The sequence below is a fragment of the Mauremys reevesii genome, linkage group 1 (genome assembly GCF_016161935.1).
Source record: "Mauremys reevesii isolate NIE-2019 linkage group 1, ASM1616193v1, whole genome shotgun sequence".
NCBI classification, from domain to species: domain Eukaryota; kingdom Metazoa; phylum Chordata; order Testudines; family Geoemydidae; genus Mauremys; species Mauremys reevesii.
In genome coordinates, this window is record NC_052623.1 from 22115464 (window position 1) to 22142758 (window position 27295).

The window sequence follows — 27295 nt, forward strand, 5'->3', positions numbered from 1 at the left end:
GAAGCTTATGGCATAGAATTAGTTATATTGAAATTTAAAAATCACAATGGCATGAAATGTCACCATACTCTACATTTTTAAGTCAAAAGGAAGGCTGAAGTCAAAGGCACATACATTTATTGTCCTCTGGAGAGGAGAGAGGATTTTTTAAAAGTACACACTATCTTTGCTTAAGAGGAATATTACCAAAGTAAAAGAAGCTATTTTGGTCCTTCTGACCTCTTTTTTGCTCTTTTCAGTTTCAGAAAACATGATCTTTAGTTATTAAAGAGGCCACTTAAGCAGAAAGCAATAAAGGAAGGTGACAAGGAGATGGTGGAAAAACCTCTTGTATTTTCTGAAAACATAAAGATGTCTCCTTAATCTCAAGGCTAGGGATGGGAAATTATTATTATCATTAATAAAATAATAATAATAATATGTAACATATTAGATACACCATGACCCTCCACTAAATATACTGAATAGATCTATATCAAGGTTTATTCAAACCTATTAATGATAATGATACAGTTCAAGTAGATAAGGTATTCTTCAAACCCTGTCCTAAATGGTCTATACCAGGGATCAGCAACCTTTGGCACGCGGCCCATCAGGGAAATCTGCTAGCAAGCCGGGATGGTCTGTTTACCTGCAGCGCCCGTAGATTCAGCCAATCGCAGCTCCCAGTGGCCGCGGTAGCCATTTCAGGCCAATGGAGGCTGCGGGAAGCAGCATGGGCCGAGGGATGTGCTGGCTGCTGCTTCCCGCAGCCCCCATTGGCTTGGAACAGCGAACCATGGGCAATGGGAGTTGTGATCATCTGAACCTGCAGATGCTGCAGGTAAACAAACCGTCCCGGCCCACCGGCGGATTTCCCTGATGGGCCGCGTGCCAAAGGTTGCCGATCCCTGGTCTATAAAGAGTTGCTGTGCTCTGTTAACAGCTTCCGTGTTTCACCCAAGAGGTGGCTGTATTTCATTAGTTCCATCACACGGGTGCTATTCTACTACAGACCAACATAGTCAATTCTGACAAGTCATGGGCCTCCTGGAGCCAATCCAAAGCCACATGCTGGAACAACTTGAATCAGGGAAATTATCAACAGAACCTCACAATCCTCTCTGTTGCATCCGTCTCCTGCACATGGTAAAATTGACCTCAGGCAGAAGCCAGCTAGTGGATGCATTGCTGCATCATCACTTTGTTTTGTGTCCACATCAAGCTCTTCCAAAGGCAAAGAGGCCTAACTACAATATTTCAGATTAAAGCCAGAACAACAGAAGGCAGTATGGAGATACCATTACAACACAAGATTATGAACTTGGGGACTGCATTAATCACTTCAGTTTCAGGCTTCTGTATCAGGCTTTAGCCTGAGTGCTATAAAAGATGCATTTTTTACCGCAGGGTAACAAACGCCTGGGAGCTATTCCATAGTGAAAACACAGTGAAGGCAAGGCACGTTCGTTTTATCACCAGGTAAAGTAAATCCCCTCCTCAGGCTAACTTTGCCTAGTTACCTCATAGCAAAACTAAAGTGCCTTCTCTTCGCTGTGCTTTTACCTCAAGATAGCTCCCCTGTGTTAGTCACACTCCTTCCCACCAAATACACCTTTTTTAACAGTGAAGACAAGGACTATATGTTTGTCTGGGCAGCTGACTATCACCTGACATAGGGAGACATGGAGAAAGCAAACAAAAGCCCCCTTCCAAAGGTACTATGAAAGCACCATGCAGATCTACATTTTAAATCCCCGAGAACTGAGCTGAAAGGGTTAAACCACGAGACTTGGACAGTATTATCTCCCCAACCCTTCCACATTCTGTTGCTCTCTGGCCAGGATCAGCTGATTGATTTTAGCTCTAGATAACGGATGAGGTAGGGTTTGATTGTGCAAAATAAAAAAAATAATAATAATAAAAAAACCCATACACACTATATATTATAAAATACCAAACAGTTCCATTTATACAGTACCTTCCATCCCAAGAACTCAACACGCTTTTATAACCATTTACTAACTTGGCCTCAAACACTCCTCTAGGGAAGGTACATGTTGTTATCCCCATTCAATAGATGGGGAAACTGAGGCATAGAGAGGCGACGTGATTAGCCTCAGGTTATATCAGGAATCAGTAACATAGTTGGCAAGGGAACCCAAGAAATCTGATTTCCAGTCAGAATTTTAAACCATTGGACCTTCTTCCTTCCCTGTGTATTGGCTCTAGGGGGGGAGGGAAGAGAGTCTCTCTGTAGCTAGTACCAGAGGCCAATCTTCACGAGGGCACTCATACACAACACTGAGTTCTTTTCCATAGGTCTTTTCCTTGTTTCCAGTTGCCCATATAATTACGCTGGATGCACAGAAAGTTAATTATACTGACAGCACTGTATCATGGCTTTACATGATAGCTGTGTCATAATCCATCAGGGGGTCAAAAGCAGATACTCTTTCAAAACACTCTGAGTTCTTTTAAAACACACTATAGAAAAAAGTCTGTTCTATGCCTGGCTTCCAGAGGTAGCTTAGTCCTATGCTGACACTTGACGTAGGAGACTCCGCGGGCCATGAATTTAGACTACTGTCTGACACTGGCCCTCAAGAGAGAACAAGGATATCAGGTGTCCCACTTGAAAGTCAACAACTTGACATCCGTGCATCTTGCGCTACTCCTTATGGTGACGGACAACTAAGAACGGCTTAAAGATACAAAGCAAACAGCAAAAGTAAGTGGTTTTGAAATCAATACAAGAATGATCAAGTGGCAGAAGAGTACTTGTTATCTGCTCATCAAAATGATGCAAAAAGACATTCTGTGCATTCAGAATTTAATTTAGCTATTTGCTTTATCATCATAAACACTCATTTCAACACGGGCAGTGTTTTTTTTTTTTAACCCTGACATGAATACTATATAATTGCTGGTATTTTGGAGAAGACACGGTCTTTACCTTTATCCATCAGGGTAATTTATCACTGTCTTTTTTTCTCCCCCTTTTGTGGTGATGAGGTGGCTTGTCAGCTCAGCTTGTTCTTAAAAAGCTAGAGTGTAATTCAATAATAAATTCACTCAAAGGCTAGCTGTCATGAGATATTCGTTTATTTGTACTCCATTAGATGATCTGCACTGCTGTTCTTTCTAAAGGGTAGCGAAGCCGCATCTCTAAAGCCCAGGGGATGTATTGTATAGGTATTCTGTCATATATTTCATTCTGTTGCCACTTCTACACAGGCCATGTAGGAAATGCAAACGTACTGTGCTGATATGGTTCCACCAGGGATGATAAACACCTCCCTTCCAACAACAGCATTACATACAAACTCAAGCAATAAATAGACAGTGAGGGCTAGATTGTGGCTTTAGAAGCTGCTGCTGCATTAGTGGGAGGGCCACAGAGGGGCATCACACCAGCTACAATGGCTGGAGGCATTCTCCCCACGGAGGAGAAAAGCAGGCAGGCAGAATGCCTTCTCCTGGGCGCTGAAGGCATGGACTGCACACAGAAACAGCAACTGCAGCACACGTTTAAAGGCCGCTGAGTGGACACCCACCCCTGCTCTGACCCACTCCCAACCCTGTTCGATTCCCCCTGCTCTGCACTCCAGGGGTGCTAATCTCCCTCATGCAGGAGCCAAGTAACTCCTACTCCGAAATGGGAGTTACCTGGATAGTGCCGAAAGTAAAACAGGGGGCAGAATTCTGATAAGATAATAATTGGAGATATACCAATCTCCTAGAAACTGAAAGGACCTGAAAGGGTCATGAGTCCAGCCCCCCTGCCTTTCTAAGCAGGACCAATTTTTTTCCAGATTTCCTACCTACCTCACCTCAAGAGCTGAGCTCACAACCCTGTGTTTAGCAGGCCAATGCTCAAACCACTGAGCTATCCCTCCCCCCAATTGCCTACAGTGCAGTAGACAGATTCGCTGCACCCTCTCCCCACCCACATTGTGCAGGCAGGTAAGACAGGCCAGGGGATGGACCTACATATGTCATCGCTTAGGAACAAATGCTACCACCCTGACTCATGCCAAGCATTACTTTCCTCTGCAAGCAGTCTCACCGATAGCACCGAGATTATTATCTGCCTATCACACACTCCACACAAGCAGTGGGGAAGATTCAACAACACGAATCTGTGTTCTGTTTTCTGAATGTTAATGATAAATGGTGTGCATATGTGTGTCCCCCGATCAGCCCTGTGGAGTGGATCCCAGAGCACTTTACTGACCACACCCAGTTTCTCTGGGTAGGCATTACTGATAGTGCAGTGCTCAAGAGTGGCCACCTCTGGGGTGACAAGCGATAGCTTTAAACGGCACACAGCAACAGCCCCCAAAACGTCAGGATAGCGAGTATCCTGTTAGTCCAGAACATCCCCCCGTCCTGTGAAAAGTGCCATGGGATCTTAAATGACCGCAAGGGCTCAGGACCCGAGTTTTACATCTCGTCAGAATAACAGCACCTCCAGCAGCTCAGTGTCACAAGCGTCCCTGATACTGTGCTGGGGCACTGGCCTGGCACCTGCTCAGAAGAAGTAGTACCCATCTACTGAGCCACTAACACCACTTTCTGAAGCACATGGGTTTTCCCTAGAGAGCTTCTATGCTAAGATCAAGGCTGTTTAACTTGTGCAGTGTGATATCGCAGCTGGAGGTGGCATGTCTGCAGGCCATATTTATTGAAAATCACCCAGTGTTGATATTTAAAGAATAGCGAAATGTCATAAATAACTGATGTAATTGCAGAGCTCTCCATGATGAAAGTAGATTAAACAGGAAGGCCAATTTACTAGTTCCAATGTTATAAACGAAAAATAATCAGTTATGAAACCTGTCCCATTAATTTTAATCTTTGCATTCCCTGTTCTAGCAAAGGAAGAGCTTTACGTGCCAGGGATGTATGAAACCTCAGCCTTTTGGGTGGCAGATGTCTCTTTTGAGCTCACATCTTTCAACAGTAGGATATTTAAATACTTGGAGGTGAAATCCACTCCTGAGCAGAGAAGAGAGCCAGCCCAGAGCCTATGAACCATTTAAGCCCTGTTTATAAGGACTTAAGTGGCACTTAAGCTGTAACACAGATCTTGTACTGGGGCACAGGAATGAATTTCACTCTCGTCATATCAGTACATTATTGGGCAGCTTCACCCACTATATGAATGGGTGACATGAGTAATTCCTGGAATATCTGCTTGTTACTGAAAGCAGAATAGGCTCTTAAAGAATACAAACAAATTGCACTGTAATATATGGATGGTAGAATCCGACAGTTCTTCAGTTGTCAGTGGGAAAGCTCATTAAACATGGACATAATGTTGGATCTACATATAACAAATCTTCCTGTCCTTAAAAAATGTTGTTATACATGATCTGACGTCAGATTCCCCTATAATAAGGCTCGCGATTGACAGCTCAGCCTTGAGAAATGCTACCCCAAAAATATCATCTTGGAAATGAAATTTCTAGTACAATTTATTCCATGTTCTGGTACATGCTTTTTACTGCAATAACTCAGAATCCTGGTATCTGACAGTCAAGAATCTGCTAAACTAACACTTAGGCAAGAGTCTGCACTGTTTAGTATCCAGTTATAAAATGTACAGTCTTGTGAAGACTAATAAAGATAACATTGTTTGCCACATAATGATTGCTTGGCTTTAATCCAAAGGCCTGTAGTTAGCCTTCTTGGGCTAGGCAGAGAGGCAAATCATGGACAACGGCATATCAAGCAGACTCACTGACACTGATGTACTTTTAACAGGCTCACGTCTGAGGTCAGCTTCCAGGACCATTCTAGATGGTGAGTCACAGAGGGTGGTGCGCATGGGATACCGAGGGCAATATCCTTTTGTCAGCTGATCCATGGAATAACCTTGGATCAGCTTCAACAGGGCCTGGGGTGGCTGTGGAATTACAAGTATTGAATTGGCCCGATGAGCATGCCAAATTAGGTGTTTACAATTCCAATGCATTTCCATGGCACAGCTACTTTCCCTGGGAAAGCTGAACAAAAGGGATAATTAATTAGATTGAATTTAAACTCTGACACTGCCAAATTTGATCAGAGATGTCTAGGACCCTTCCCATGATAGCTTCCGAAAGACAGAACTCAGAACATAGTGAATGATCACTGAATTATCAAGAATTCAGCAAGGCACTTAAGCATGTGCTTTACTGTAAGCAGAAGTCGCTCCATGACTTCAACAGAACTATTCATGTGCTTAAAGTTACTTTGCTGATTTGGGGCATGAACTGCAGACGTGATTCTTGCTGTTCCCTACTTCTGATGATGATGATGACGATGAATGTCTCAGCATTAAAAAAACTTCAACCTACTTTCTGCCTTACTTTTCACATGAGAAATATCAGGCCTTCTCTATGCTGCAGGACCTTTTCAAGCTCTTTGAAGGCCTTTAATAGTCATAGGTAACATGAGGCTGTAACTCTAGTTACAACTCCTCCTCTCTGTAACTGAGATGGGAGGGGATGCAGAGTCTGTCAACTTGGGATTGCTGTTTTCAGGGCATTGCTGCAGAGCATTCTTGGAAAACTACATTCATTTGAACAAGGGAAGCCAAACCACGGACCAAGCTGGATTAGTGGCACTCACTCACTGGCTGCTTTGTGAAAAAAGCAACTTGGGCCATTTGCACCGGAAGGAAGTGTCTTATTCTCCTGCTCCCTGCCAGTGCGCCGCTGTGGCAGAGCAAGCAGAAGCTTAAGTAAGTGACTGCAAAGGACCCTTGGTGCTAGAGAGCACATTCCAAGTGGGAAAACCACTTGCACCCAAGGTGGGGCATGGGCACATAGTCTACATGGAACACACTTCTGAATTAATTCTGAGGCCAACTGTGCACTGTCTCAGAATCCCACAGGTGGATTCTGACCCATGGGATACACCCTGGGATAAATGTCAGATGGGAGATAAAAAGGTTTCCCAAGAAGGGCTGACTAATAAAGGAAACAGATGGACATAGAATGAACTAGGTCAATTAATTCCACTACTCTATAAAGATTAGCAGAGAAACCAAGTCTTACCATCAGAGGAAAGAGTATAATGAAAAGCTGAACAGAGAGGGTATGGATTTGACAGGGCAGAAAAATGGCTCTGTCTCTTTAGTTTCTCTGTCTGTGTGTGCTTTACCCCTGGGAGGACCGTCAGCAGCTTTATATTAGTTATGAAATTCTTCAGATATCTATTTCCCATAGGCAGGCGTTTGGGATGGTAGTAATGACACAGTGTTTGTCTCCTGCATCTTTCCGCTGTTCTTTATTAGTATTTCATTGCACACAATTCCCCATTCCACCTCTGAGTGGGAACATAGGAACCTGAGCTTTAATTCTTGTTTAAAATCCCCCCAAACACTTACCCTCCATCGAATGGATTCTCTCCCGGGATGACGTGTGTGCTGTCCTTGCCAATCAGGAACTTGATTCGATCATAGAAAGAGTGCAAGTTCTGTTGGGATGTGGGGGTTTGAGTCTCCTGTATGATATCCAGTGGGTCAGGGGAGCCCAGGCACAGTGGGTTTACATGGCACAAAGGCTGTAAGCAGCAATCTGGGTCCATACAGTCCACCAAGCCATCTGCAGAAAGGAAAGGGAGATTTGAGAGCAGCAGTGACAGGGTAAATAAAACAGAATATATGGAGATATACCTAGCTCATAGAACTGGAAGGGACCCTGAAAAGTCATTGAGTCCAGCCCCCTGCCTTCACTAGCAGGACCAAGTACTGATTTTGCCCCAGATCCCTAAGTGGCCCCCTCAAGGATTGAACTCACAACCCTGGGTTTAGCAGGCCAATGCTCAAACCACTGAGCTATCCCTCCGCACCATGAGACACACCCAAGTGGCCAGATCCCCTGCTTGTGGACTTTTTTGAAGCTCTGCTGATTTCAATGGAGTGACACAGATTTACACCAGCTCATGGTATGGCTTGTGGTTTTAAAAGCTATTTGAATAGAAAAGATGAAGCTCAAGATAGCAGATTTTTTTTAAAGAAGGAGAACAGAAAATCTCAGGGGATTGATAATAGGATACAGATTTTTTCACCTCTCTCCTGGTCACCCTGTCAAATTCAGACAGGCTGGTAGCGAGTGAAGGTTGTTACCATCTGATGGCTGTTCTTGGCTTATGTGAAATGAGTTTGGTGCCTCAGGCCTGTTCCCTAGCGACAGGAATCTAAACAGTAAACTCAACCCCCACCCCTCGTGCCATCAGTTCCATTCTCAGCAGAGACACTCAGGGCTAAGCAGGCACTGAGGCCCAGATCCTTAACTGGTGCAAATCACCATAGCTCCATTAAAATCAATGGAGCCACCTGCTAAAGCTCCATGCTGGAAAGCTGAACTTAAAGGAGTGGTCCCTGCAAGATTCAGTGGTGGGGAAAGGGATGAAGCGGGCCTGCGAGGGGAAGTGTGCTCAGCATCTGCTTGTGCTGTACCTATTCTCTGGATCAACAGAGGGCTTCACGCTCCCCGGCTGTCAATCCTGTACCTTTCACCAGCACTCAATTTGCGATAAAAATAGCCCTAGCAGTCACATGCACGAGGAAAGCCTACTAAGCATATTTTACTAGAATTAAGTATTGTTGTTTGCCAAGCAACCATATGTGTAAACAGAAGCATCTATTTTCCACAAGACTCTTCCTCTCTTCCCCAATACGTTCTGTGATGCCACAGTTCATCACAAACATCTTGGTAATAAACAACGACAGGGAAGGAAACGCAAAGAAAAAGCACGCTAGCTCTGTGGGGGTTTGGTGAAGTATTACGTTCAAAAATAAAAGTAGTTAGCATGCAGTGGAGATGGACTCTTAAATCAGATTAAGGGACTAGACATTTGGGGCTTGGTTAATGGGATATGGAGCCCTTCACTTCTAAGTCATCAGTTCAAATAAGGCAGTTTGATAGGGAATGAAAACTGTTACCATGTGATGGCTGCTCAGAGGCTTATGTGAAATGTACGGTGCTGTCAGACCAACCCCTAGAAGCAATCAGTATCAGCCAAACCACCCTCAATAGCTAGTGTCCTATAGGCAGTCTCAGCACAGAGGCAAAAACTGAATGTGCATGGACAGTAAAACTGTCCCTCAGGTGGCAGGACAGAATATTTTCAATTTCTAAGAAATTATTGCAAAATAAACCAGATCAGCTTGCCTTCACTACACACCTTGTGTCACGGTCTGAGCCCAGATGCACGGACATAAATCAGGAGACATTCCCCTGACTTAAAACAATTATTCCGAATTCACACCAGGGTAACTAGGAACAGAATCTGGCTGATTGTGTGTGCGTGCGTGTGTGTGTGAGAGAGAGGTTTTAAAAAGTGGTCAGCATTGGCTAATTGCCATTGATATTAATGGGAGCACATTTAGGCCACCGCTGAGTGCTTCTGAAAATCCAATCTATTACCTCTCTTCCTGTCGGTACTTATCTCTCTCTCTATAACTCCTTCCAAATTGTCATGACAATGCACCAGCTCACACACAAAATCTGCCCATCTGCCTTGTCTCATGATGACTGATGATAATGACAAAAGTACTAATTATATTTTAGCTGCCCATCAAAAGAAGCAGATGATTGGGCTAGTATGATTTTGCAAGGTTGAATCTCAGTTGGAATCTGAGACACAGTTTAAAAAATAAAGAACGGTGTAGCTCTAATATGCCTATCTATATCTAGCTTTTTTTAAAAAAAAAAAACCCACCCCATTACTGTAGAGATTACTGCTTCAAGTGAGATGACACCTTGTCATTTGCTCCCACACATTAATAATGTTTTCTAAGGATGCAGACACTGTAGTGAGAGGCTGGCAAACCTGCTGTACCATACCTTTTCATTACCCTGTCTTTATTGCAGACATGAGAGCTGCAGTTTGGGATTTGAAATTGTAAGATGGCAAGGAATTTCTGTCTTCACAGAAAGCTGCAGATGCATGTTTCAGGAGCAGATATACAGGAGACTATCTCGCAGATGCAGGAATGCTGGGAACCAGGCTACAGATTAGCCTCTCTCCTAATACTTTTCAGTCCTGTGTTTTCTAAGTTGGGTATAACTACACCAAAGGATCTTGTCACTGACATCTTATAGCCCTTAAGTTCTCTGTGAATTGAATGCAGATTTAGCTACTCAATTCTCATTGGCTTTAATGGAAGCTATAGTGCTAAACTTTTTTCAGCTTGGAAAATGTAGGACTGCTTGTGTCTGAGATGTCCCAAAGACCTGCAAGAGTTAAACTACAAACCAGATAATAAATAACGATGTTCAGCCACCCATCCAAGTATCTTTTGCGTTTGTTTTTTACTGTAAAAAAGCCCATCAGTTATCAATGTGGTGTCTTTCAGTGAACAGGAAGAAGAAATAAATGATATTGCATACAGCTGTGTCTTCTCACATCCTGTGAGCTCTTACTTTCCCTGTCAAAGTTGTAAGGATAAAGTGACATTTATGAAAAGCCCTCCCCACAAAGCAAGTTGCTCAGGAGCTACACAGATGAATAAAAACAAATTAAAATGCAATAAAAGCCACGCTCCAATAATCCAAAAGAGATGAAAACAAGTGAAGGGGTGCAGTATGAAAAGAGAGGCAAAGAGAATCGGGGAAGAAGGTATTGACAAGGCCAGATGGGTCATACTCCAAAACACCTTTGACACATACAACAGCTGGAAGTGTTTTTTTAAAGGTGGGATGATGGACTGAGACAGAAATGAGTACTGCACCCTACAGTCTATTGCAGCAAAGGCACACTGACCTGAGAGGTATGACAGAATTCCTAACAGGTGGATGGTGTAAGAGCATAAGTATCTGTCAGGGGGAGACTCAAGGAAGAGGTCTCAAATATGATCCATGGGCTTTAAAAACCAAGGATCCCAATTTAAAGTCAATCCACTGATGTAGGGGGCAGGATACACAGTGGCCATAATATGCCCCGGGTTGCACAGATCAGTAAGTGAATTTGTTGCTGGATCCTGAACCACGTGCAGGGAATTACAGTAATCAAACCACAAGGCGTGTGCTGTTGTTGCAAGGTTACCATCAGGTAATTAAAGTTGTAGCCTGTGGAGATTGTGACACCAACATTTTTCTACCACATCCACTACATGGTGCATCCCTTGGAGGAACAGCTTCAAAAGTAACCACAAGAGTCTTCACTTGACTCTCTACCTTCAATGAATCCCTTCAACTAGGGGCAGACATGAAGGAGGAGCTATATTGCCAGAGGGACAATCTGCTCAGCAGCATGACTTCTGCTTTCCTGGTACCGAGAAAGAGGCCGCTCCAAAGCATCCAGCTGGCGTTATTCTGAAACTTTAAGGCCAGAAGAGACCGTGACAATCATCTAGCCCGATGTTCTGAATAACACAGGCCAGATCATTTCACCCACTGATTCCTGCATTAAGCCCAGTTAATTTGCAGTTGAGCTACAATACATCTTTTAGAAAGCCATCCAGGATTGATTTAAAGACTTCAGTTGATGGAGGATCTACCTTGTTGGGAAGCTGTTCCGAATGGTTACTTGGACCATACACTCTTTGGGGGCAGGGACCATCTTTTTATTGTCTTTATGCAGAGCCTAGCATAATGACTGGGGGCTCAATACAAATAATCAGAACAATCAACTTCACTGTTAAGCACGTGTGCCTTATTTCCAGTTTGAGTCTGTCTAGCTTCAACTTCCAGCCATGCTGGTTTTAGCTATTCAGTGCAAACTTTCATCGACGGGAGAATCGGGACTTACAAATAAAGATACACGTGACCCTGCATTAATTAGGCCACCAAGCTACTACTGTCTAGAAAGGAGACAGGTGACAAAGAAGGGAGTGCTCCCCTCAGTGCCTCACCAGGACGCTGGGGTGACACTTAAACACATGTGTCTGCATACACCCCTTTCTCCATCTCACCCCACCGAGTCTTTACCCTGGGTGAGAGTGAGGGAGCACGCACAAAAAGGGGCATGGACTCTGCAGAGCAAGATGTCTCAAAATGACAAGTGATTCTGGGTGCCTCAGCGACGGGATGCCAAACTCAAGACACCTGAAACAGGTTAGATTTTCAGGTGTTGGTGGCTCAGCACTTTCTTAAAGTGAGGCCCCTGTAAGTGTTACAAACTGGGCACCCATAAATCGAGGTGCCCAAAACCATTAGTCACTTCTGAAAATGTAGGTCACCGTGTTCAGTGCGGATGACTATGCTAACCCTGTTCCTTGTTTGCATCCCTGGGATAGCTTCCAGGTTATCTGGAGCACAGCCACCTTGCTTTCCCTACTGCTCACCATGCGAAGACTTACAGAATCAAAGCCACAAGTAATTTCCTTTTAAAAAATGTTTTGGGTGGTTTATAACAACAACATGGAGTTCCCAGTCTGGACATTGACCTCCTTGATGGCTAGCTGGATGGAAGACGTGCATACGCATGACGGGAGAATCCTGGATTTTGATGCCCTGCCCCTCCCTCCTAAGCATTCTGGAAGGGTTAGGCTGTTGAGCAAACAGAGATGCTTTGTGGCTATACAACATCGCCTATGAGCTTCCCTATCTGGACTCTGATTTCTCTCAAAGCCCTCCTTGCTGAGACGGGATTAAGAGCCAGAGGCGCAAAGCTAGTCATTAACTTCTAGGAAATGAGCTGCCTGTTGGGCATTGTTGCTTACAGGGAGAGGCAAACTTTTCAATTTATTTCTCAACTTTGATGAAATAAGTGTGAAGTATTTTTTCCCCAGTACTAAAACTACGTGTCACATTCACACCCACAAGTGCATCGCAGGGGAATTCATTGCAAGCAACAGTGGGCCTCCTCTTGAATTCTTTCGGTCACCTCAGTGTTTGCTGGCTGTAAAGTGCTCCCAGGAGCAGCAGGACTCTGCTTCCCCTTTCAAGCCTCATGCAGCCCAGTGATTCGTTTCCAAGACTCTCCGCTTCAGCATTCAATGCCAGGATCCGAGTTTTATACAGAGGTAAAGGGCTGGTTTGAGAGACTGCTTCTGCAGTAAACAAGATCAGCTAGGAGCTAATAAAATTTCAAATTAGTTGTGACTTTTCATGGCCCCAGAATTGTGTTGGGTGATTTAATGGGCAGCGTCTTAGCTTGCCAGGATTGAATAATGGAGCATTTCTACAGAGTTATGGATGCTGCAACAAAAATCCGTCATGCTAACATCAACAAGCAGAATGCAAATGACCTTCAGCTAGAGGTGTTATTATGTGTTTAAGCAAACTATGATGGGTGCTGCATGTGGAATACTGTGATGGAACATACAGGCCATGGGAGAGGAGAGAACAGTATTTACACAGACTGAATATTTTGGAGCATGACTCCTCTAATACTAGCCAGCAACCAAGAAAACAGAGTCTTTCATGCTGAAAGAGGGTACAAGTTCCTGATGAACCCTGATATTGGAAGAATACACATGATACATCCAAGGCCCCATCCTGCTCCCACTGAAGACAATGGAAATTTTGCCGCAGACCTTCAATGGGAGCAGTGCCTAAGAAAAATCTTTTGTAACATACTAAGCAACAAAAATCTGTTAGCCTTTCTAATGCAGTAAGGAGCATTTCCTTTGCCTGTACAAGAGTAAGAGGCACTCCTGTCTGTCCGTCACTCCCTAGAATGACAGCATGATGTTATCTGTTGCAATGATAATTATTTGCCCTGAAATGTTTTCAGATTTATTACTTGGACAGCAAAGAGATGGAGATTTTAACAGATGCACATCTGCGGCCAGAGTAAACACAGCTGATTATTCTTGCTGCTTCGTAGCTTCATACATTTTATGACCAGAAGGAACCATTATGATCATGTAGTCTGACCTCCTGCACAGCACAGGCCAAAGAAATTCACCCCTGTGCAGAGGGCCAGCACAAAGCTTACACCTATGGGACTTAAGCAGCCAATAGGTTTTGTGCTGGAGCTCTGTGCTGAGCTGAATTTCACCTACTAGCACTAGTCAGTATACACGTTGCAGCATCTTGCCCTATACTAGAATGATCTTGCAAAAACGGTGAGGAGTCAAAGAAAACTCAACACAAATGTAATAGAAAGATGGACATGGGGGCCATTCCTTCCTGAGCAACTACCTCATCTTATTATTGTAACCTTTGTCCTTCCCCTCCCTCCCCACCTGCCCTATTTTTATTTTGTCTGTTTATGTCCTAAGTTAGATTCCAAACTCTCTGAGAACAGCACTAAGTCTTTACTTCCTTCTTTGAAATGCCCAGTACACATGTATGGGCTCAAAAGAATAATCAATATTATTTGTATTATAGCATAAAAGCATAAGAACAGCCATCCTGGGTCAGACCAAAGGTCCATCTAGCCCAGTATCCTGTCTTCTGACAGTGGCCAATGCCAGGTGCCCCAGAGGGAGTGAACCTAACAGGTTATGATCAGTGATCTCTCATAAGAACATAAGAATGGCCATCCTGGGTCAGACCAAAGGTCCATCTAGCCCAGTATCCTGTCTACCAACAGTGGCCAATGCCAGGTGCCCCAGAGGGAATGAATAGAACAGGTGATCATCAAGTGATCCAGGCCCTATCGCCCATTCCCAGCTTCTGGAAAACAGAGGCTAGGGACACCATCAGCATCTAGAATCTATGAAACAGCAAGAATAATAAGCTGCGTTAACTCCCTCCAGATGTACCTCTTTCAGAGGATCAGAGCCCCATTGTGGTAGGTGCTGTACAGGCAGGTTATAAAAAAAGACAATCCCTACTCCAGAGAGCTCACACTCTTGCTTATCACAGCACATGAATGAGACAGTGAAGTGGGATGGAAGGGGGAGGACGGTTAACCGTAAATATTTGTTGCCTGTGTTGCTCTAACTGCCTATAATCTGAAGATAATAATGGAGGTCACCCTGTCTAGCTATCCTTATCCTCTGATTTCCTCTTTGCAATGGAAGTGGTGGTGGTAAGGTCATGTGAACATGGGATCTCTCCATTTCTTCAACTGAGGCTTGTATAGAGAAGATGCACCCCTTCCTTTGCCTCATTCTGCCTCGTTACAGTGTCATTATGCCTTCTTTCTAAGGTAGAGACAAGTGCTGTTCTATGAATCTGCCAGCAAGAGGCATTTTGGTAAGGCCCAGCCATCAGATGTGAAGTGAGACAACCAAGGTCACTCCTAGATCGCCAATTCCCTGGCTTCAACACAGCGGCTATGGAGATGGCTCAGTGACATCCATTTCTGAGTCTCCTGATGTATGGCTCCACATCACACTCTCACATTCCCCAAGATGATTGCCTAGCGCAAATGCTGCACAACGGCTGCTGTCCCACCCACCAGAGTCTCATAGGAGAAATGAACCCCCTGAAAATATGAACTAGTGATTCTGCTCTCTTACTGGAGGGAAGGGTGACTAACAGCCCTCCTCAAAGACAAAAAAGAAAAGCCAATAATTTATAACAAATCACAGTGTAACAGCTGTTAGATCTTTTAAGGGAAAGCTTGCCGTTTCCTCCTCTCCTTAGCAGTTTGTGGTTCTTCCAAGATGACCCTGCTGTCTGATTGGATGTGTTCGTGATGATAAATGTTAATTTATGATGGCTGTTTTCCCAGGTGTAAATTTAGCTAGCACATTACTGTATCATTTTTATGGGATCAGGGAATTGGAAAGTTCCCCTACCATGTCCAGGAGACAATATTCTTGTGCTATAAAAGCCTTGCATGCATTAAGTATATGTTCTAAACAGCATGCAGGAAACAAAAAATCTGAAATCACTAAGCACTGCAAAGCACCCATCACTTTGTCCACAGCCAACAAATTCCTGGTGGAAGAGCGTAAAGCACCTCAGTTCCCTTCTTCTGATCATTACATACTCTTCGGCCTGCCAAGAGGCTTCCACACCCTCTGAAGGGGGCAGAAAGAGTGATCAACAGAGGAAGCTGGCCTAGCTCTGAAGTTGGTGGACTGTGGTGAAAGTCAATACAGCAATGTATATTGCTGAGACCCTGGCCCTAGAATTTACATCCAAGGGGGGGCAGAGTGTTGGTGCATCAACTCCGGTATCTTGTGCCAGCAATGGCTCATTCCAGGTGCCTCAGAGAAAGGCGAAAATGTAAAATGCAACAGCTCAATTGTTTGGTGCATTGCAGTTTAAAAAAGGAGAGAATCTTGTTCTGCTAGACGGGGTTGAAGGAAAGGGAGGCAGGATTGTGTTTTCAGGCTGCGAGCTCTTGGGCAAGAACTAGTTGAGTATGGAATTGCACTTGGAAAAACAAAGAGGCGGTCCTGTGTACTTTGGAACTCTGCATTCTTACTTGGCTACACTGCGCTAGGGTCTCATGAATAAGACATAAACTGAGGAAAGAGGAATTGTTGCAGAAGAGAGAGAATCGTATGTTGCTTTTTTCACGTCTCCTGAGAAAAATACCATGCTGATATGGCAGCGCCACTGATACGGAGAAGGCATTTGAGAAAAGGTGGTCAGCAGGCTGCTTCTGTGTGCTAAACCCTGGGATGGGCCAGCGTTACTTTAGTTGAAGGAGGATACTTTTAAAATGTCCTGCAGATTCCATAATCACTACGGAGTGCCTTTCAGATCTGTTTAAACCGAGATCCCACACTAGTGTGCTTGGGACTTATGCAGGAGGCTCTGACACATTTCTCTCTCACTCATATGACGATTGAGACATAATATTATAAATAAGGTGTTATATTTACAGAATGTTCTTCGTCCCCCTTCTGCATTTTAAGTGTGCTACACTGGAATCACTTTGTCCACCAGTCTCTGGATGAGAACACAACAGCTATTTAACACCCCACAGTCAGGCTGCATAATATTTTAAAACAAAGAAAAATTCTGTATGCAACTGAAACTGTGAGGGGAATGCCAGTAGGAAGATATAATCATCGAAGTAGAAATTAGGAAAGGAGAATGGGGAATAACAGCTTCTTGCGAAAAGTATTAAGGGATCTTTAATGACCATAAATGGTCAGGACCTTGACCTTCCTCTTTCTTAACTGCATCTAACTGTCCCTTACTGGGAAACTGGTTAAATATTGACTCAAAAGACAACCACTTTCCAGAAAACTGGCACCTCTACTTGCAAACCCTAGAATCCTCCCTTCCCAGGTACTGACCTAGCTTCCTCAGATAAATTCAGGACCAGTGATGAATCCCTCAACGCATAGTTAACATGTAAATTGGACAGAAACTTTGGCAAAAAGGAGATTTCTAGCTTAATATTGATAGTTCTCCTAAGAACTCAGGGCACTGGAAGATGCTTAGACAATAACATTGCTCAACTAGTCAAACATTTCTAAAGCTCCAGCTGCTAAAACAGAGTGATTCGTGCAGGGGGAAAGCTTCCCCAAAATAGATTGCTGATGCAGGTTTGCTCATATGCAGCATGTCTGTGAGTTGGGTAGGATATTCCCCCAGATTCGATCCCTGACAGAGGTGATTGCTGGTAGGAAATCTATTTTCCAGGAAGGTAATGGTACCTATATTCTCCCTTAAGGCTCAAGGTTTTACGAGGGCCTTTAAATCAACTTCCAGGTCCTATCATGGGGCAATTAGTTTCCTTGGCTACTTAAGGCTTCTAGGTCTGCATTGTTATAAGCATGCAGCACGGGGGCTGCAGCAGAGTGGCCAGTGTCCGCACTCTTGATATAGAGTGGTTATGTAACACAGAACAATGGCAAGAGAGTCATTCTAGGATCTTCCTCTCTGTGCACATTTTTAGAAAACTGCAGTTTGCTGTAATACATTTTGTGACTCCTTTGGTGCAGCCTGCAAAACCCTTGTAACCTTAACTGCTCTGGATTGTTAAAGGTGAATCATTTTCCGCTGTTTTCCCTGTAATGATCCTGGAATAAATGCCGACTCTGGTGTAAAACCTGACACAATGCCACTGACATGTAACTGAAAGCAGGATTAGACCTACCGTGTTAAAACAGTACTGCCAGGCCAGCCCAATGACACATTTTTCTTGGGATTTTTCCTGGCAATATCGTTGTTCTAAATGGGACAGGTTTCAGAGTAGTAGCCGTGTTAGTCTGTATCCGCATGTTCTCTGTATATATAAATATCTTCTTGCTGTATGTTTCAGTCTATGCATCCGATGAAGTGGGCTGTAGCCCAGGAAAGCTTATGCTCAAATAAATGTGTTAGTCTCTAAGGTGCCACAAGTACTCCTGTTCTTTTTTCTAAATGGGACAAAGATTCTCTTTCACTGAGAGCATCTCTTACTCCTGCCATAGCTTGTCACTGCTTCTCTGGGGCCAAACAGCCTTCCCCTTTACTGAAGAGTTTCTGTTACCTGTCTCCCATGGAGTCTGACTTCCCCAGGACCTGAAGACATTTTTTTCACTCCAGCTCCCATTACAGTAAGGAATTTCCAGTGGCAGTGTTCTGCATGGTACCACTGCATTAGAACCAGCTGAATGGTGAACTCGGGCAGAGTGAAACACCACTTACTGTGAACAGGAGTCACAATTCTCATATGAGAAACTTCTGCATATACAGAAGCTCTTCTGGGAACAAAAGGGCGAGATTTAAAAAACAAAAACATTTAGATGCCTAATTCCCATTGATTTCAATGGGAGTTAGGCACAAAATACCTTCAAAAATATGACCCAAATTGACTCTTGGTTTAAACACATGCACAGATGAATATTTAAAGGCTAGACTGAAATTAGCCCTCTACTGGCATGTGAGGAAAGGTGGAAATAAACCACTCTAGTCCTCACACCCCAAGAGAACATAAGAACAGCCATACTGGGTCAGACCAATGGTCCATCTAGCCCAGTATCCTGACTTCTGACAGTGGCCAATACCAGGTGCTTCAGAGGGAATAAACACAGCAGGCAATTATTGAGTGATCCTTCCCCTGTCATCCACTCCCAATTTCTGGCAATTAGAGGCTGGGGACACATCCCTGACCAGCTTGGTTAATAGCCGTAGATGGACCTATCCTCCAGGAACTTATCTAATTCTTTTTTTAACCCAGTTATAGTTTTGGCCTTCACAACATCTCCTGGAAATGAGTTCCACAGCTTGACTGTGTGTAGTGTGAAGTACTACTTCATGTTGTTCATTTTAAACCTGCTGCCTATTAATTTAATTGGGTGACCCCTGGTTTTTGTGTTATGTGAAGGGGTAAATAACACTTCCTTATTTGCTTTCTCCACACCATTCATGATAATATAGACCTCAATCATATCCCCCCTTCGTCATCTCTTTTCCAAGCTGAAAAGTCCCAGTCTTTTGAATCTTGCATCATATGGAAGTTGTTCCATACTCCTAATCATTTTTGTTGTCCTCCTTTGTACGCTTTCCAATTCTAATACACCTCTACCTCGATATAACGCTGTCCTTGGGAGACAAAAAATCTTACCGCGTTATAGGTGGAACCGTGTTATTTTAAACTTGCTTTGATCCACCGGAGTGTGCAGCCCCGCCCCCCGGAGCGCTGCTTTACCGTGTTATATCCGAATTCATGTTATATCGTGTGGCGTTATATCGAGGTAGCGGTGTATATCTTTTTTGAGATGGGGCAACCAGATCTGCACGCAGTATTCAGGGTGTGAGTGTACCATGGATTCATATAGTGGCATTTTGATATTTTCTGTCTTATCTATCCCTGTCCTAATGGTTCCTAACTTTCTGTTTGCTTTTTTGACTGCCGCTGCACATGGAGTGGATGTTGTCAGAGAACTATCCACCAATGACTCCAAGATCTCTGTCTTGAGAAGTAACAGCTAATTTAGACCCCATCCTTTTATATGTATAGTTGGGATTATGTTTTCCAATGTACATTACTTTGCATTTATCAACAGTGAATTTCATCTGCCATTTTGTTGCCCAGTTTTGTGAGGTCCCTTTGTAACTCTTCGCAGTCCGCTTTGGACTTAACTATCTCAAGTAGTTTTTTACAGTCTGCAAATTTTGCTATCTCACTGTTTTACCCCTTTTCCCGGATGATTTATGAGCACGAATGCTACCCTTCCTGTAGGAGACAGGGCTCTGGCACCCCTACACTCTGGGTGCCAGCGCATTGTGCTCCCTGAAAGGGTGAAGCAGGGGCCACTCTGGCCCATGCTCCTGCAGTGCTTTTGGGGGGCCAATCTGATTGCTTGAGGCACAATCCCCCTGGTAGATCCCACAGGGGTGGTGCAGGTCTCACTGCTGCTGATCAGGACTGCAGAGCAACAAGCCTTTAGCGTGAGCGACTGAACACCTTTTCCCAGTTATCTTGCTGTACAGAGCAGAAGCTGATTTTTCAAGTAACAGGTTTAAAGACCATGGGTCAGATCTATCACTCTGGCTGCTTTGCACCATCCCAGCAACGTAGCAGGAGCGCTGGCAGATCTAGCCCCAAGGATCCCCCTGCATGGGGCCACTGTCATAGTGTCTATGCCACCCTCTCTCCCGGCTCTTGGTGCAGGGGGTGTCTTCAAGCTAGTGATCTCCAGCTGTCCCCAGGATGAGGGATGGCACTTATCACAGGATACACACAGCACTCACCTTTTGCTTCTCCAGTCTACATCTGTTGCCTTGTTGGCTGACAAGGCAATCAACAGTTCCTTTGAAATGGATAACCCAATGAGTCACCACATAAGAAGCGAACACCTCAGACCATGGAATCTCTGACTATATCCCCACAGAGCCAGAGTCTGATCACACTCTTTTTGATGTTATGTTTATGGGCTCCATTTGCTCTGGGCTGGATTACCTCTGAGATTTTTTTGCCCTCTCTCCAAGAAACGACAATTTTTTTCCACAGAAGCTAGGATTATGCTTGGATATATTTACCATATTTTTACACATGTGGTGTGGCGAACTTTATTGGTGCCTTGTGTCAGCTGTAAATAGAAAGAACTAATACAGTGGTATTTGGTTTCACCAGAGGGAATAAGCGGCCTTTGTTCTACAGCTTGTACTCTTTGTATGGGGCTCTGGGTCGTCCCCCTCCCCCTCAACATCTTTCTAAGGGGACAATTTGGTCCATTTGCCCTGCCAGATGTACAAAGGCATTTTAAATATTCGATCAGAAGCCCAGTCCCTGTGAAGTCAATAATCACAGGGTTGGCCTTTAAAAAAAAAAAGTACGGTTCTTGTTAATACGATAAAACAAGACACGTGCAAAACGCAGTCTGCATTTCACAGTCTGGGTCCTGGCCCAGACTGTGGTTAACAGAGCTTTTTCCTGAGTGACAACAAAACAAATTATGTAGTCTCCCTTATGCCTCAAATTTAATATCTCATCTCCAGCCCTCTAATTCAAACCTTCACACTGTTCCAAGGTTTCCTTTGTAATGAGATAACTCTGAACATTAACTCTGCATTACGCTGAGCTATTATTCTCATGCCTGACTCATTATGTATAGAACTGGAATCAATAAAACGTGGACTGAGAGGGACTGGGTGGTTTGGGGATCAGCTAGCTAAGCCTCTAGGTTGCGGCTTCACATCCATCCCAGGTGAGTAAGGACCCTTGGTGGCAGTCTCAGGAGAGAGGCCAGGTTTCAAACAGACAGGGAAACTCACCCCTCTGTGTCATAGCTCAGGCACAAAGGTGGAGTGGGCTGGAGGGAAGCCTGCACTACCACTGACTGTGCTGTGCCTATTCTGAGGCTAAACAAACCTCAGACCCCTGCACCCAATTATTTCAATTTAAATTCATATAAAATATGGCAAAATTAGCCTGGCAAAGTTCACTATCCATTCTCCGTCAGCTGTCAAGAACAGGGATCTTCTGCACCCTAGAGTCCTCCCAGTTGGCTCTGGGCCTTGCTAAGAGAAGCAGCGAAAGGCTCGGTGAAGCCTGATAAATCACATACACTTTCGTCCTACCTCCATCGTTGTCTTTTCCATCGCCGCATGCTGTCTCCATGGACGTATCACAGCCCGCTCCTCTCCAGCCCAGCTGGCAGACACAGTGCCAGCCATTCATGTCCAGAGTGCATCTGCCATTGCCATTACACAGTCCAGGGCAACCCTCTGCAAGGCAAACAATCACACATTCTAATGCACTGGAAGGTGTTCGGAGGACTAGGGAAATAGAAAGACAACCTGGAAACGTAGCTGGGGAACCTCTTAAAACAGCTTTTTTCTTTGCTTCTACTTATCTCTCCTCTCCCATTTAAAAGGTTTCCTGCTTCTTTTGCCATCCGCAAACAATGGGGACAGTAGAATAAGCGAAGGGATTACATTCATTGTACTAGTACTCCAAGCTTTGGTGACTACAACTCACAGCTCCTGCAATGCTGGATTTCTGGGGTGGGGCTGCAGTCTGCTTTCCTGATTCTCTAGCAGCGAATGCAGCAATCCACCCTACACTTTGGGTTGCCTTGCAAGAGCGGGGCTTGGAGTAACCCAAACTCCATGGCGGGTTAGAGTTCTCAGCACCGCCTGGGAGGCAGTGGGCTCTGGAAGGTACAGCCACGAATCTCAGTCTGGCAAGCTGGCACAGTGACTTGGTCAAGATCACACATCATGTCAGTAGCAGAGCCAGGAAAGAACCTAGGTCTCCTGAGCCCCACTTTAGTGTCCTCTCCAATAGGCCACACTGCCTCTACATATGTATGCATATATATATGTACATATCTGTCTGTGAAGAGAGACTACATGATGGTGAGATGTACTATGAAGAGTTTATCGACATGACTTTGGGATGATTGCATTGTTCCCAAGAGACAGGGCCATGAGTGAGTTATATAAGTCATCCCATACAAGTGCTGGTAGAGCATTCCTAGCACACCACACTCTCAGGTACTCTGCACAGGTTCCAGAAGCGCCATTTCAGTTTGTAAGATCTGTTTTACAGAGATTTAAGCACTTTTACTGAAACTATTTTTTCTGTCCATCTGCTTTCAAAGGCAGCTGCCTTACTTTGCATGTGTCCAATTGAACAAGCACCAGAGGAAGCCACGAAAACTCTTTAAAAATGACCCTTTTATATTTACACACACACATGTAATATGTCACTCCTCTAAAGTGTGTGTGTGTATGTTATTACAGGCAGAACTGGCAGCTCTGTCTATAGTCAAGGCTGCTTGACATGTCCCATTATATAGCCTTGTCTTCAACAGCTTGTAACTTTGCCAAACTTTAGACATTTGAGCTGAAATTTTCCATGCCCAATGTGTCTCAGACTGATTTTTTTTTAAGTTTCAGCTAAAAAGGTTCAGCAATTTCCAGGAACAAGATTAGCAACAAAATATGTTGTTTGCCCACGTAAAAAAAAATCTTACTATAGTCTCATTGACAAACTCTAGTGTCCCCATGCTTTGGAGCACTGACTTGGCAGGGGGTCATCCTGGTGTCAGAGCGGTGGATTTTGCCGTCACCATGAAAATCTGCTCAAATTTGTGTAAGTTATAAGGCTCTAAGAAACCCCCCCCACACATTCTGCACATGCTCAGTCAAGTCCGGCAGCTAAATTTTCCAGAGATTCTGCCTAACTGAGCATGCTCCATCCCCCTTACAGCTGCTATGTATCAACTGGACTCCACACGCTGCATCCACCCACAGCAACTGCACATGCTCCATCCTAAGGGTGGAGAGGCAGAACAAGAATTTCCCTGCAGAAGAGGAGGGACTAGTGCCAGAGGGGGGATAGAGAGAGAGAGAGAGAGAGAGAGAGAGAGAGAGAGAGAGTGTGTGTGTGTGTGTGTGTGTGTGTGTGTGTGTGTGTGTGTGTGTGTGTGTGTGTGTGTTAAAAGTGTCATAGAAAATGCTATGGGGAAATTAATAATTTTGTATTCAGTGCAGGGCTTGGATCCTGCACAGTAAACAACAAATGGGCCCACACACTGAACGATGAGGATTAAAAGGAATAGTGAATAACTGCTCATTCAGTGAGCACATTCTATCCTGTGCACTGAACGAAGCAGGGGTCCTGAAGAAAAAAACATGTGATCATGTAATTAAACCTTAATTCTGTCATTTCCTTACTTTTGAGAGCTTGACTTTGCAACCTTAACATTTTTTTAACCATCTTTTAGCTGTAATTTCCTACATGTTTATATATATATATATATAAAACCTATTTTACATCAACTTGAATGGATTTTCATGGCTCCCACTGAACCTTGTTCAGTTGAATCCAAGGAAACCATGACAAGTGGCTTGGAAAGAAGATGGATAGAAAAACTCACCCCAGTAAAGTGTGTGTATGTGTGTGATGTACACAATGTCAGTACTCTAAGGCATAGTATCTTGGGCCCTTCCAGGGCCAGGAGCAAGTGCTATATGTTCCATTGGGAAGCTGGGAATCTCCCTTTCCCAGTGGGATAAAGCTCCTCTTCCTAGCCCTGCCAAACTGTAAGATTTCAGACACTAAGGTTGTGATGTTTTAACATACTGAAATGGGAGTGGAAGAGTGAATCCTCTCCATCCTGGGACACAGGTCAGGAGGGGAAATTTAGGGGTGAAGGAAGAAACATTTTTCCCTCAGTTTGGCTTTAAAAAGACCCAACTGGGGCTGCTTGCTGGGACTCAGAAATCTGGAATGTTGGACTAGCACCCAGAGGAGATGGATTGGTGGGCAGAGGGCAGGCAAGGTGCATAATAAATCCTATTTATTATGTGTCTCTGCAGGGTACGATGTGGCTACGATCACCACGCCATGGATATGAATACCCACAGTATTATGCATTCCACAATAGCCCTGCATGGTAAAGAACACCAAGAAATGACAACGCAAGTGAACCTTTCCATAAAACCTATGTACTAAAGCCACAAGATAATCCGGTGTTTGAGAAGCACTTCCAACGATCAACAGTGCTGGAATATACATACACTGTATACTCCCCTCAGATCCAGGCCACCGTGTTTCGCAAGCTCTGTGATCTCTGATGGCTGGTACTTTTGCCTGCTAGTTTTTATTAACTGAAATTTGGGCGGGAGAGGGAATTTAAAAACTGAACGAGGCTTTAGGAAAAAATAAACCTTTAAGGACCTATTTCTGCTGTCTCTAAATCTGTGGAGATCTCACTGGAGTCAATGGGAGCTTTACCTGAGTAGGTAGTGCAAGACTGGGTCCTATGTGGGTTTCTAATTGAAACCACTTGCAGATGTTGCTATAAAAACTGGTCTTAAGAGAAAAGGGGAGGCAGGTTTGCCCATCCATGGGGACTTCAAGCATACCAGGCAAAAAGCAGCCTAGACCAGGAGTATACTGGGAAAAAAGAGACTTGTTTTAACTAGACAAAAATGAATGTCATACTATCACAGGGATGTTCACCAGAACTAGCAAGAGATTACCCTGCCATTTGAAGACTGGTAGCCAGAATAACATCCTGTTAATGATCTGAAAAATTAAGGCCCCCTAATTAGTCTCAATTATAAATTAAGTATAGTTGGGACTTCCTTCAAGTTAAGCCTCATTGCCATATAAAATTGGGCTTAAGGGATAAGACTTACTCAGGTTTGATCTTCAAGTAGTGCCAGGAGAATTAATTTATTCTCTTCTTTGTCTTTCCTCTATCAGGCTGTAAAAAAGGCACTGATGCACCTGCTGATGTGTCTCACCAGACCTGGTGGAGTTCTGAATCCAGGTGGCCGCAGCTGGATGCAACTCCGAGGAACGCAACCAGTAGTTGCAAACAAGAACAATAACTTTAAAAGCAACAAAGAATCCTGTGGCACCTTATAGACTAACAGACGTTCTGCAGCATGAGCTTTCGTGGGTGAATACCCACTTCTTCAGATGCAAGTGGTGGAAATTTCCAGGGGCAGGTTTATATATGCAAGCAAGAAGCAAGCTAGAGATAACTAGGTTAGTTCAATCAGGGAGGATGAGGCCCTGTTCTAGCAGTTGAGGTGTGAAAACCAAGGGAGGAGAAACTGGTTCTGTAATTGGCAAGCCATTCACAGTCTTTGTTTAATCCTGAGCTGATGGTGTCAAATTTGCAGATGAACTGGAGCTCAGCAGTTTCTCTTTGAAGTCTGGTCCTGAAGTTTTTTTGCTGCAGGATGGCCACCTTAAGATCTGCTATTGTGTGGCCAGGGAGGTTGAAGTGTTCTCCTACAGGTTTTTGTATATTGCCATTCCTAATATCTGATTTGTGTCCATTTATCCTTTTCCTTAGAGACTGTCCAGTTTGGCCATAGCAGAGGGGCATTGCTGGCATATGATGGCATATATTACATTGGTGGACGTGCAGGTGAATGAACCGGTGATGGTGTGGCTGATCTGGTTAGGTCCTGTGATGGTGTTACTGGTGTAGATATGTGGGCAGAGTTGGCATCGAGGTTTGTTGCATGGGTTGGTTCCTGAGCTAGAGTTACTATGGTGCGGTGTGCAGTTACTGGTGAGAATATGCTTCAGGTTGGCAGGTTGTCTGTGGGCGAGGACTGGCCTGCCACCCAAGGCCTGTGAAAGTGTGGGATCATTCTCCAGGATGGGTTGTAGATCCCTGATGTTGCGCTGGAGGGGTTTTAGCTGGGGACTGTATGTGATGGCCAGTGGAGTCCTGTTGGTTTCTTTCTTGGGTTTGTCTTGCAGTAGGAGGCTTCTGGGTACACGTCTGGCTCTGTTGATCTGTCTCCTTATTTCCTGTACTGTAGTTTTGAGAATGCTTGGTGGAGATTTTGTAGGTGTTGGTCTCTGTCTGTGGGGTTAGAGCAGATGTGGTTGTACCTCAGTGCTTGGCTGTAGACAATGGTTCTTGTGGTGTGCCCGGGATGGAAGCTGGAGGCATGAAGGTAGGCATAGCGGGAATGGCAATATACAAAAACCTGTAGGAGAACACTTCAACCTCCCTGGCCACACAATAGCAGATCTTAAGGTGGCCATCCTGCAGCAAAAAAACTTCAGGACCAGACTTCAAAGAGAAACTGCTGAGCTCCAGTTCATCTGCAAATTTGACACCATCAGCTCAGGATTAAACAAAGACTGTGAATGGCTTGCCAATTACAGAACCAGTTTCTCCTCCCTTGGTTTTCACACCTCAACTGCTAGAACAGGGCCTCATCCTCCCTGATTGAACTAACCTAGTTATCTCTAGCTTGCTTCTTGCTTGCATATATAAACCTGCCCCTGGAAATTTCCACCACTTGCATCTGAAGAAGTGGGTATTCACCCACGAAAGCTCATGCTGCAGAACGTCTGTTAGTCTATAAGGTGCCACAGGATTCTTTGTTGCTTTTACAGATCCAGACTAACACGGCTACCCCTCTGATAAATAACTTTAAAGTTATCTAGAAAAGTTCTGTGTGCTCCAAGGGAAAGCAAAGTATTAACAGATCTTTCCATGCAATGGGAACACAGTAAAATGTTTTGAAAACCACTTAACCAATGGGCCAGCAGAGTGATCCTACTAAGAGAGGGATGAAGGAGCCCAAAATCAGAT

At 44.2% G+C, this 27295-nt stretch overlaps 1 protein-coding gene across 26 annotated transcripts in view; it reads right to left on the reverse strand.

Annotated features, from left to right (window-relative positions):
* Nucleotides 1-27295, reverse strand: part of TENM4 (teneurin transmembrane protein 4) — a 766066-nt gene that overhangs the window by 110818 nt on the left and 627953 nt on the right. For all 26 annotated transcript variants that reach the window (XM_039490391.1, XM_039490320.1, XM_039490356.1 and 23 more), the window contains 2 exons: nucleotides 21792-21938; nucleotides 7358-7574 (listed from right to left, as the gene is read on the reverse strand). In XM_039490391.1, coding sequence (XP_039346325.1) covers nucleotides 7358-7574; nucleotides 21792-21938 — 364 coding nt within the window. The remainder of the gene's footprint in view (nucleotides 1-7357; nucleotides 7575-21791; nucleotides 21939-27295) is intronic.